A 12,231-nucleotide genomic window follows, 5' to 3' on the forward strand; every position below is an offset into this window, starting at 1 on the left:
CGACGGCATAGGTGCACACGTGTCAATAAAGTGTGCACCTATGCCGTGGGTTCTTAGCTAGGAACCGACGGCATAGGGTCTCCCACAACCCTTAAAAAATCCCAATTTCCAACCGACGGGATAGGGTTTACTAATATATATACCTACGGTTTTTACCAAAAAACCGCCTCTAAATGTCAATTTCGAATCTGGTGGGTGTTCTCACACCCTTTAGCTTCCCTTTTTATAAAATGGGTTAAAAAAAGGGAAGCTAAAGGCCCATATTGTAGTAGTGTTAATACACGATATTCTTGACCCACTAAAAGCGGGAAAATCACAGATATATGATTTTCCAAATAATACACCGCATTTACATTTTGTGATACGTAATCAGATTCCATGATTTTAGGGATAATAACGGTAATCATATTTTGGTCAGCTTCGTAATGAACTTCCACTATGCAATTATAAATAGTGGCAAACAATCTCAAAAAAGGGACAAAAAAACTCTTATGAAAGAGGCCCTTAAAAAATACTCAGAAATCTGAATAAGATTGACTCGTGGACTATGCAGAATTTTAACTACAAAACCACTTAATAAACCATGTGTTCATACATTACTTTTCTATAGCTTTTATTTATTCTGTGTTGAATTATCATAGTGAGGCTCAAACTTGGCTAACGAAAATATAAGTTAATAGTTTGGTGCTTTCATTGAGAGCCTCTGTAAAAAAAGCTCATAAAAAGCCCTCCCTTCGTTTAAAAGAAAAACTTCGCCTTTATGGCTGAAGATTCAAAGAATATTAACACCCCACATGAGGAAACTAACCATTGTTCTAGAAAAGAGCCCATGGGCTCTAGAAGATCTACCAATCCTCAGTCCAAAAGGACCACCCGTTCCAGGAGGGCTCAACCTGAGGATGGCCCCAGTGCTCGGACCACACGTCCCCAAAGAACTCAACCCGACGTTGGCCTTAGTACGCGGACAACGTGCTCGAGGAGAACTCTGCGTGGCAATGGTCAGAATCCTGGGATGAGGGATGAAGAGCTCAACCGTGGAGGTGCCCAATCTATGGGAGAAAGAACTTATGAAACGGAAAACCGCCACTTGAGACGCTGTCTTGAAAAGGCGCAACGTCGAAACACTGAGTTAGAACGAGAGGCAGCCTCGGCCAGGGCGGAGCAGGGGACGAACGCTCAAAATCAACCTGAACCTAAAGTGAGAATACCACAAGGCAGACCTCGTGGCTCACGAACTAGGTGACAGGAAAAGGTCCAGGAAGAACAACCCGGGGAAAATGAGACACCCCCTGAGAATCAAGATGGACAGCTAGAAAGGAGACAATGGGAAACTAAAGAACGAGAAATCCTTCATCAAAATGAGGAGGATCTTGGAACTGAGTCGGGAGAACGGAGATCACCTATTAGGAATCACCAACGTTCTTCCCAAACCCATAGAATGAGGACTTGTATGTACCCTGATGGGGGAAATACGACAAACTACTCTCGGGAGGAAAGAACAGAGCGTGAAGACGCAAGTGTGACTTCGAGGCGATCCAAAACCAATAGCCGATCAACTCAAAGAGGAGAACATACTCAGCGAACTAATGATCGGGAAAGTATGGGAACAAGTAAATCCGCAAGCCACTTAAAGACAAAGTCTATGAGTAGGACGCGGTCTATGAGTAAGACGAGATTTGCCAGCAATTACTCCCTATCACCTGGATATGACTTTGCCGAGGAGCTTGATCCCTATCACCCAGATATTATGAATACCTCTTTTCCTTCGGGATTCAAAAACCCGCATGTCTCGTCCTATGACGGAACCACAGATCCGGTCTCGCATTTGAATAACTTTAACACGATAATGTGAGCGAGTAACATGATGAATAATTTACGCTGTATTTTGTTCCCCACCTCGCTTGTTGGAGCAGCGAGTAGCTGGTTTAACAAGTTCATGTTGGAAATATTTTACCAGGATCTAGATTTACCAACAAGTATGTTTCATTAACATCCTAATATGAATTTCTAAAACAATGAAATAAACACATAAGGGTTTAAGAAAATCTTACATTGGGTGCAGCGAAATATAATGACTCATTCCGTTCAGATCTCTAGCCCTTGATTCCTTTCTGTAGCAGAGCATTATCAAGATCTGAACCTGGATCTCTTTCTCTCCTTCTTGAGCCCGATTCTCCTTCTTGTTGATTGGATTCTTCAAAGTCTTACACACTATGATTGAGATACCACTGATGTGTGTGGGCACTCACTCTATCACTCAAGGTATGAAAAATTTTAAGAAGAAAAGAGAAGGAATGGTGGTTCGGCCTAAGAAAAAGAGTAGGAGGCTCAATTTTCTGAAGACAATAAATTTCCTCAATCTTTAAGTGTGATCCATCACTATCTATTTATAGGTAACTACCTAGGTTTAGGTTAGAATTATTTGACATTAAAATAATGAAAAAATAAATGATAAATATGCACATAGTGGCCGGGCATGTATGGATATGGGCCCCACTTTGCAATTTTGCAATTTTGTCATTTTCCATCCCATTTTCTCAAAAACGCCAATTGTCCAATTTAACCACTTAAATGTCAATTCCAATTATTTAATAACTAAAAATTAATTATTAAATAATATTGTCATTTAATATATTTATTAATTAGACATAAAAAGTCTCTTAATTAACAAATAAACCCTTAAAACTCTTTTCTTCACATTTAAGCTATTGCTTAGTGAAAATTCATAAACTAGACATAGTCTAATTTTAGAATTATAATTGATTAATTAAAATCAATTAACTGAGTCTTACAAGCAGTATGGTCTCAACTAGTATGGGGACCATGGGCCTATATAACCGAGCTTCCAATAAGATGATCTAGAATTCACCAAGTAAATTCACTGTCTTATTAATTTCTTGTTGCATCCACGCATAGAACTTGAAATTGCACTCTTAGTCTTATAGAACGCTCTATATGTTTCACGATATAGATACGCTATTAATTATCCATTATTATAATCCCAATAATTAATGATTCTCTATAGATGATCTACATTGCATAGGGATAAAATTACCGTTACACCCTTTTAATGTATTTTATCCTTAAAACACTTGGCCACTTATAAATGATATTATAGTGAAGTAATATAGTCACTAAAATGAGCGCTCTATCATTTATCTTTATTTAGCAAGCTCGAAGGAAATCATCGTTTCACTTCTAAATACCTATAGAAGCTATAGATTCTATATCTGTTATTAGCACTCCCACTCAATTGCACTATCATGTTCCCAAAATATACGTATCACCCTGACCAAAAAGTAGGCTTAACTAACAAATCAAAGAACATGTATAATACTCTTGAGATCGAACCTAATCATGCCAAGATTAAGATCATTTGATCTAGGATCAACTAGGTGATATTGAATTGAATAGATATTATGGTAAATTTATCATATCTAATCAAAGTTCAATATCGGTCCCTTCCAATGTATACTCCATACATCCGATACTGGTAAACTTTGCCAATGCCCTGGAAATGACATAACACTTATCCAAGGTGTAAGAATACATATCGCTGATTATCATGCCAGTCTAAATCCAGTGAACTGACAAATCAGGGAATTAAACTCTTTGAACATATAATCATGATTATATTCCACTGTGCTGACAACACCATAATCATAAACAAAAATATATGTTCTGGACTTAATAGAATTTATACATTAAATATAATCGTGAAATAAATCATGTGAACCATGCAACATAAAATGTGATTTCTGATCTTTATTAACTAGTAAATATGATTATATTGAAATGGGTTTTATTTAGGGCACAAAACCCAACAGTTCACTCGTCATTCAATAATTTCCTGGGAGCAGCTGTCGAGGGATTTCAAGAAGCAATTTCAAACCGCTAGGCCTCGTTATGGCCCATATAGTAAAATAGATGACCCATTTTCCATAAACAGGTTGGTCTGTGTATGCCTAGCACGTCACGAATAATTTATGCTTATAGATTGGGTTGGGTCTCGCTTTTAAAATATGGGTCAAGTCCAGCACAACCTTTATTATTAAACAGATCGTGTCGAGCTCAAAAAAAAAAAAAATACAAACGAGTCAAGTTGGGCCGGACCGAGCTACTCGAAAGTTCAACTTTTGCATTAAGTGTATACAAATTAAAATGGGTTGTAAATTACATTAAGGTGACGTTTGGTTACAAAATAAAAATAGAATAAGAATGAGAATGAGAATGGTAATAAGAATAGGAATAGAATTTCTAATCTTTTGTTTGGTAAAGACTATGGAATCAATAACTGAATAAGAATTGTGATGTATGGTATAGTATGGAATGAAATAGAATTTTTATTATTTTGACCAAAATTTCTTTTACTCTTTTTAAAATAATTTCTGTTTTATAAAATTACCATTATGGTTCAAATAAAAAATATATATATATTATTAAAAAAACGATATATTTTTATGTATCACACTCAAATTGTATTTTTTAAATCTAATTATCAAATAATAAAATATATATAAATATTTAATTTAATAGTCTATTTTATATTAAATATTAAAGTATTAACATAAATGTTATTCATATAATTTAATCATCACACATTGTCTATCCATATAATTATAATAATAATAATATTTTCTTACAAGTCTGTAAGAAAAAAAAAATATTGCGAACATATTATTGTAATATTAAATGTTGTAGATATATGTTTTAGAATAAAAAAATATTACCCATATAATTATAAATTTAATCATTTACTTATGAGAATGGTAGATAAGGAAAAATAATTTTTGGTTGGTGTAGAATGACTTTTCAAGTCAGTTTATTTAGGAAAAGTAATTTCCTAGTTTACATGAATTACAATTCTTATTGGAATGAGTTTTCCAATAACAATAAACAAACCAAACACTTGAATGATTTTTCTTTAAAAATAACAATTCTATTCCTACACTCATTCATGTAAACCAAACACTAACTAATATAAAAATGTGAGATCTTTTAAAGTAAAATAATTTTATTTGGTGTCATATATTTAGTGTGATTTTTATGTTAAATCATTGAAGTGGTTGCAATGAAAGCAATAGATTCTGCACCATTTTGGTACATTACTAAATTGGTCAAAAATGTACACCAAAATAGTAAGATATTCTTTATTGGCATAATTTTATCAAAAACCACCATTATATTTTCTTTTAAATTTAATTATCTTAAATTGATTTTTTTTTTTCAATTCTTGTAATTCTTTTAGTAGTATTATTGTAATTCTTGTAATTAATTCTTTTATCAGAGTGAAATAAACAATACGCAAATAAAACAATATAAAATTTGAATCAACAAAGAACAGTAAAGCAAGTTGTTGCTAACAAACAAGAAAGTACATCTCCTCCATCTCTTTTCTTACTCTTGCAGTTGATTCTTTCCTTCTAGTTGTGCAATATCTTCTAAAAACAATGTCAAATTGAGATGTGAAGAGCCACCTTCATCAACAGCTCTCTTTGCCATCTCCCCAAGCTTTCTAGCTCTTTCCCTTCTCTTCTTGCTTTCTTCTTCTTCATTCAACACTTCCTCTAAAGCACTCTTAATAGTTTCCCTCTTCACTTTCACCCCAACTTTCTCTTCCTCTCCTCTCTTTGTTGGCTCTTCCAACCCCAAACTTACAGCTATCTTCAAAACATGCACAATCAGTTTCTCATTAAGAAATTGGTCACCAAATAAGGGCCAGGTGACCAGGGGAACTCCTGCAGATATTCCTTCAAGAGATGAATTCCACCCACAATGAGTTAAGAACACTCCAACAGCAGGGTGTGATAGGATTAGAACTTGTGGAGCCCAACCCCTGATCACCAACCCTCTTTCCTTTGTCCTTTCTTCAAATCCATCTTCTTTAATCCATTTCTCTAGTTCTTGTGTTGTACTAGTTCCACCTCCTATAACCCATATAAATGGTTTGTTTGAAGCTTCCAATCCTAGTGCAAGTTCTATCAACTGTGGAGTTAATAAATTACATAAGCTTCCCAAGCAAGCATATACTACAGAGGCTGGTTTCCACGAATCAAGCCATTTGAGACACTGATGTTCATCAACAGAAGACTGTTTACCTCTTTGAGCCTTGTCCAATTCATCTTTGTTGTATAAGGAAACCGGGCCGATACACCAAACTTTGCCGTTCCTCACCTTCTTGTACTCTTTTATGTATGCATGCTCCAACTCTTCAAAACTATTAATGATTACTCCATAAGATTCTATTTCAGCTTTCATCCTTTGCTCATGAAAATCTTTCAGCTCTGAACTAATTGCTGAAAGTGGTAACTGTGATTTTGTAACCTCAATTCGGTCTGGCAAATCAGGGAGAAGAAAGCATTCTGTTTCAGAACTTATAGTATCAAGAACCTTGGAACCATGCACATTGTACAAGCATAACATGCAGAAGCAGTTTATTCCAGGGAAAGATATCCTTGGAATGTTGAACTTTCGAGCTATGTTTATTGTCCAAGGAAAACACATGTCAGCTATTATGCAATTTGGCCTAGGCTTAAGTTCTTCAAACCTTTCCTCCACTGGCTGTTGCATCAAAGAGGCTGCGTGGAAGAGTTTTGTGGTACGATCGAGAGAAGGCATGGTGTCAAAATTCTCACATTCTTCAGGTAATCCTGCTTCTTTCGAAGGAAACTTGAGTTGCATTAAGTGGATATTTAGCCCGGCTTCAACTGCTCGAGCAAGAACTCTATTAGAATGAGCTGCGTTGTCTGGTGTGGTGACAATGGTGATCTTGGCACCACGATCAGCTAACATTCTGGCTATATCCACCATTGGAATCATATGGCCTCGTGCCATAAGGGGAAACATGAGAAAGTGAAGCTGTTTATCTTGAGAAGCCATTCAAATTTCAATAAGAAATGTAAAAATTTAGATAAAGGAGATCTAAGTAGATGATGTATGTGCTTTAGTTTCTCAAATTATATATATAGGTCCGAGATTTTATTAAATGGTGTTTTGTTTGGTGTAGTAAGCCATATGTATTCAATTTGGGTTACTCCGAGTTAGATGTAGCGCTTTACTCGCAGCCATAATAGACTTTGTGTGGATAGTGTTCTCAACATCAATCTATAAGCAAGAAAGAAGTTTATTTTTCTTTTGCTTCTAATTTTTTAGGACTATAGATTTATTTTTATTATTTTTTTCTTGAAAAAAAAAAATGAAATAACAAATACGTCAAAGTCCTCAACGAGCATATTTGAAATATTAATAGGCTTTCCTAGGAAAAGAGATAACTAGGATTATATACATTGATATTGGAGTACTAAAGTAAATATAATTTTGGACTCTGTATTTTATAAAAGTTATAGATTGGACTCTCTATTTTGTTAAATGATAAATTAGATCTTATATTTTTCAAAATGGTAAAAATAGAACTCTCAATTTAATTTTTGACAATTTTTTTTTTAATATAAATAACTTGAAGATAATTTCTAATATAAATAGATCCAGAAAATATAAATAGTTTTGTTATAACACATTTAGATCGGATTATTATTAAATTTTATTTTGACAAAAATTATTTCAAAATCCTATTTTTAATATTTTAAAAAATACAGTGTCTATTTTATTATTTAATAAAATAAAATATTCAACTAATAACTTTTACAAAAACATAAAATTTAAAATTATATTTAACCTACCTAAAAACATAAACTCGCAAAAAAATATAGAAACAAATTGCAAATGAGTTTCTATCTAGTTATATAATTCTGAAATATATAGAGTTGAGTGGCTGTCTATGAGCTTCTTTTACTTATATCTTTTTTCTTGATTTTTGAATTTTTGAATTTATTTTTAAAAATATTGAATGATGTGACTCATATTAGTCACTTTTTATGAAAAGTCTCGTATTGCTTAGCCAAAATTTATTAGACAAACTTAAATTTAATGTTAAATCAACACCAAATAAATATAATTTTAATGCTAATTTTTTTTTTTTTAATTTTAACCACTAAAATATATGTTCTTTATTATTATAGTATTTGATTAATAAATTATATTATTATATAATTATTTATTTTTTAAAAAAGGATGTAAAAAAAGGAAAAAAAAAAAAGTAAAATGTAGTGTACAGTGTCCCATTATTAGTGGGACACCATAGACTCCCACTAAAATAAGAATATTTTAAGAGTTGGGTTGGAGGTTTTTGGTGAAAACTACATTAAATTTAAGTTTTTAAAGTGTCATTGGAGATGGCCTTACAAATTATTGTTATATTATATTGTGGATTATAAATAGAGGAGTGCTAATTACAACCTTTTAGTCATTTTCTACGTTTGAAATCACATGCCGAAATATTTTTTTCAAATTATTTTTCATAGCGGTATTCGTTATAGTTACAGTATCATCCCTATAAATTTTTGAAAAATTCTGTATAATTTACAGTACCGAAATAGAGTTCTAGATATTCCAATTTACCAAGTGTATTCAAAAAACTTTAAATATATTTTCGGCACTATAAACTATTCAAAAAATTTCAAATATTTACAGGGATGATGTTGCAAGCAGGACCGGCCCTGAAACAAAGTGGGCCATAGGGAAAAAAAATTTGGGCCCTTATGTTAGAAAAAATGTGGTATTTTTCAAAATCGTTAAAAAAATGTATAATTTTAAAAGAGGAAAAAAAAAATTTGGGCCGCTGGGCTGGGTGGGCCCTAAGCACAGGCCTAGCCCACCTATGCCCAGGACCGGGAAAAAAAACTATTTCGATGTGTGTTTTCAAGCGTGGAAGTTGACTAAGAGATTATAATAAAAGGTTAACGATAACACTCCTCAAATAGTCTCTTATAAATAATAATTTTCAACTAATTGTATTTGTATCAAATTAGTATTTATTAATTAATTACTACCCATTATTCAAATAGTTTACTTTTTTTAAAAAAAAAAAATAATAAAGTTTATGACCATCAATATAAACTATATATGAATTTATATTTATAAAAAAAAAAAACAAAAAAAAAACAAATTAGTTATTTCCATTTCAACTATATTATTTTGATAATCTATATTTATTTATTTATATAATTTTGAGCTTTTTTTACTTTTATCATTTTCTTAATTTTTGTATTTTTTTTTAATTTACTTAAAAAATTGAATGATATAACTTAGGGTTGTTCATTCAATCTAATTCGCACTATTTTGCTCATAGTGCATCTGATCCGCACTAAGTGCGAATTTTATTTTTTGGATCCAATTCAATCAGCATAATTGCTCAAATCTAATCCAATTCAATCCGCAAAAGTACAGATTGGATCAGTTATTTTAGATTGCTTGCTTTTTAATATTAAAATTATTTAATATTTATGAAAAAAAAATTGCATAACTAACAACAAAATAAAATAAATTATTGTTATTTTATGTCTCTATCAACAAATTAAAATAAATAAAATAATAAATAAAAAATTCAAAAAAAGAATATAAATTGTATGTATAAATAATGTTTAATTTTATTTTAAAATGTATACAGAAAAAAATTATATATAAGAATAGAATATACATTTGATCTATTAAGTTTTGAAATATAATTGTATTATATGTATTAGACTTTTAAATTACTATTTTCCTTACATTAAAATGTTATTGGTATATATAATTTTTTTTAATTTCTTATAAATATGTGTGGATTGGATTGTATCAGTTACTTTTACATGTCAATTAACATTCAATCCACACAAGAGCGAATTTTAAATTTTTCAATCCAATCCAATCCGCTCAAGTGCGGATATGGATTGAATTGGATTATAAAAAGTCTCATATTACTATTAAAAACTATTGTAATATTATAGTGTAGAATATTATTAGATACATTGTACCTTTATAACATGATAAGAGTAAAGACAAGAAAGGAAGAATAAGAGAAGTGAGAAAAGAGTAGAAAGAAAGAGTCAAAGAGATTGAGATAAAAGAATTGTCTATCTAAACATAATTTTTATACAAGATGAAATACAATAACAGACTGCTTATCTAAGACAGCTGTCACAGACCGAAAACATAACAACCATAATAGAAATCTAACACCCTTAATTAACTTTTTAACTAATTTAAACAAACTCCATTTACACCCCCTCACAAATTTGGAATTAGTATTGTTAGCCCAAAATTTTTACATCTAACGTGGTACTTACACGTGGCATGATCTAGAAACTTTCGGACAGAATTGTGCCTGGCAGATCCCATATGATGCTAGTGTCCATTGATTGTAGATTGCGTTCCAGATAGCAGCTGGTCAGGACATTATTGTGCCGGCCAAAGAATGGCAAATCAATGTACCTTCCACGATTGCTTCATAAGTAACTTCATCAAAAAAGACAAGTCTCGAGGAGGGTCTAGCCGAGTGGCCAATATGCCGGCCAAAAGAAACGATGCCAGGAATGTCAGACAAGGCTACATGAGCCTTGATTTCTTCTTCAACAAACTTCTAAAAATATCTCAAACTAAATCCTACAAATACAGATCTAATTGATCTACCCGAGATAGTAGGAGCTTCAACAAATCATAACTGCCATCTAAAATATAGGAATATTTACTTTCTAATCACTCATTTTACGGGGCTAATTGTAACAACCTTCCTCTATAAATAGTGAATAAATTCACAAGGGAAGGAACCTGAAATCATATTCACGCATCTAAGAGCACTTTGCGAGAAAATATTTTCTGTAAACACTTTCAGAGCTGTAGCTAAAATTCATTCTATTTACCTTACTGATATGTGTGACATTATCTCACAATCAATACAAGAAAAATAGGAGTAGGTCATTACCAACATATTAAGGGGACGAACATCTACAATTTTTTGTGTCCTTTCTAATATTATTATTCTTAACTCTTTATTGGTGATTAATCAGCGGTTATTAGACTTTGAGTCAGTTGGCTATTTTTCCCAGTCAATATTTTTGGTGCTTTCATTGAGAGTTTCAATATTCTTACGAAGATCTCATCTCTTTTCACCCGATAATGGTCTTGACAAGCCAACCCTGCCCGGCCACCTCGGGCAAACCCACCAATGGGCGCCCAATAGATAGGCTCGATTAATGTCAGAAAGGCCTAACAAATATTAGGCATGTCTCAGTTAATGTTGGACAACCTGCCCAAAATATCATGAGGGTTCCTTCAACAAGGGCTACCCCCCAAGTATACACTAGAGAAATTAGACTAGGGGTTGGCCACCCTTGTGTCAACAAACCCCATGTTGACTTGGGGGATAATTCTGAGCTAGCTAGGCTAAGAAAGGTCGTAGGGTAGGTGCATGTGTTGGATTAAAATCCTCAATATGGGCTCATATGTATATTAGTGTATTGCTATTTGAAGTTTGGCCCAAAATAAAGTGATCATTTTAGTAATTATGGGTCATTGGGTATTAAAGTGTCATGGGCTAAATGTGTAGATACCCTAAGCGATATTTCTAATTTATTGATGGGCTAAATTAGAAATACTTAAAATTAATAACCTAGCTATGAGGTTATAAATTGGTAGTGGTCCCCAAGAAACAAGGGCCAATTTCTATTCTCATCTTCCCCCATCAAGAGAGAAAATTAGAAAACCTAAGTCTTGTTTTCTTGGAAGATCATTACCCAAAATCACCACAAAGATTATCTCTACAAGATGGATTAAGATCATCACTGTCTATGAATTAAGGTACGCTTCCGCCATTTGAATTCTTCTCTTTGAATCAACAAAGGTATTCTTTAGATCTATAGTTATACACTTATAATTATATGTAATATGTTTATCTATAGAATTGAATTTTGTTGTTGCATATTTTATGAGTGATATAGAAACTAACAAGTGGTATCAAGAGCCACTTTTGATTGATTCTTTGAGAATTTAAGGTTTATGTTAAAGAAATTTGGAAAATTTAAAAATTAAGGTTATGGTCTTTCCATTTTTTTGGCTTGAGATATAAATTTATATATGTTTATATCATGATGATTAAGTAATGCTATTTTTTGGGTTGAAATTTTATTTATTTGTTTTGGTTTCATAATATATCGTTCTCCTCTGATGTATTGATGTATTGATTTTTTATGACTACCGTATAAATATAACTTGATGTTTGATTGCCATTGAATCAATGGTTTAAGATAAGTTATGAATTACAGTAGCACACCCTCGAGATTACAACAATACTCATTCCAAATTATTACTACAGTTACCAATAAATTCAAAATACATGTTATATCTTTTATCCTAATA

General features: G+C 32.2%; 1 protein-coding gene across 1 annotated transcript; it reads right to left on the bottom strand.

Annotated features, from left to right (window-relative positions):
- Nucleotides 1-5,306: 5,306 nt before the first annotated feature.
- On the bottom strand, nucleotides 5,307-6,998 carry LOC115709100 (UDP-glycosyltransferase 73C1-like). The gene has a single exon (XM_030637135.2). The coding sequence runs from the start codon at nucleotides 6,877-6,879 to the stop codon at nucleotides 5,398-5,400; it is 1,482 nt and encodes a 493-aa protein (XP_030492995.2). The 5' UTR covers nucleotides 6,880-6,998; the 3' UTR covers nucleotides 5,307-5,397.
- Between the last annotated feature and the right edge of the window lie 5,233 nt (nucleotides 6,999-12,231).

This window comes from Cannabis sativa, chromosome 3 (genome assembly GCF_029168945.1).
Source record: "Cannabis sativa cultivar Pink pepper isolate KNU-18-1 chromosome 3, ASM2916894v1, whole genome shotgun sequence".
In the NCBI taxonomy this organism is placed as follows: Eukaryota; Viridiplantae; Streptophyta; class Magnoliopsida; order Rosales; family Cannabaceae; genus Cannabis; species Cannabis sativa.

What these genes read in the sequence shown, in the direction of transcription:
- LOC115709100 (XM_030637135.2), bottom strand. Translation starts at nt 6,879, where the DNA reads ATGGCTTCTCAAGATAAACAGCTTCACTTTCTCATGTTTCCCCTTATG.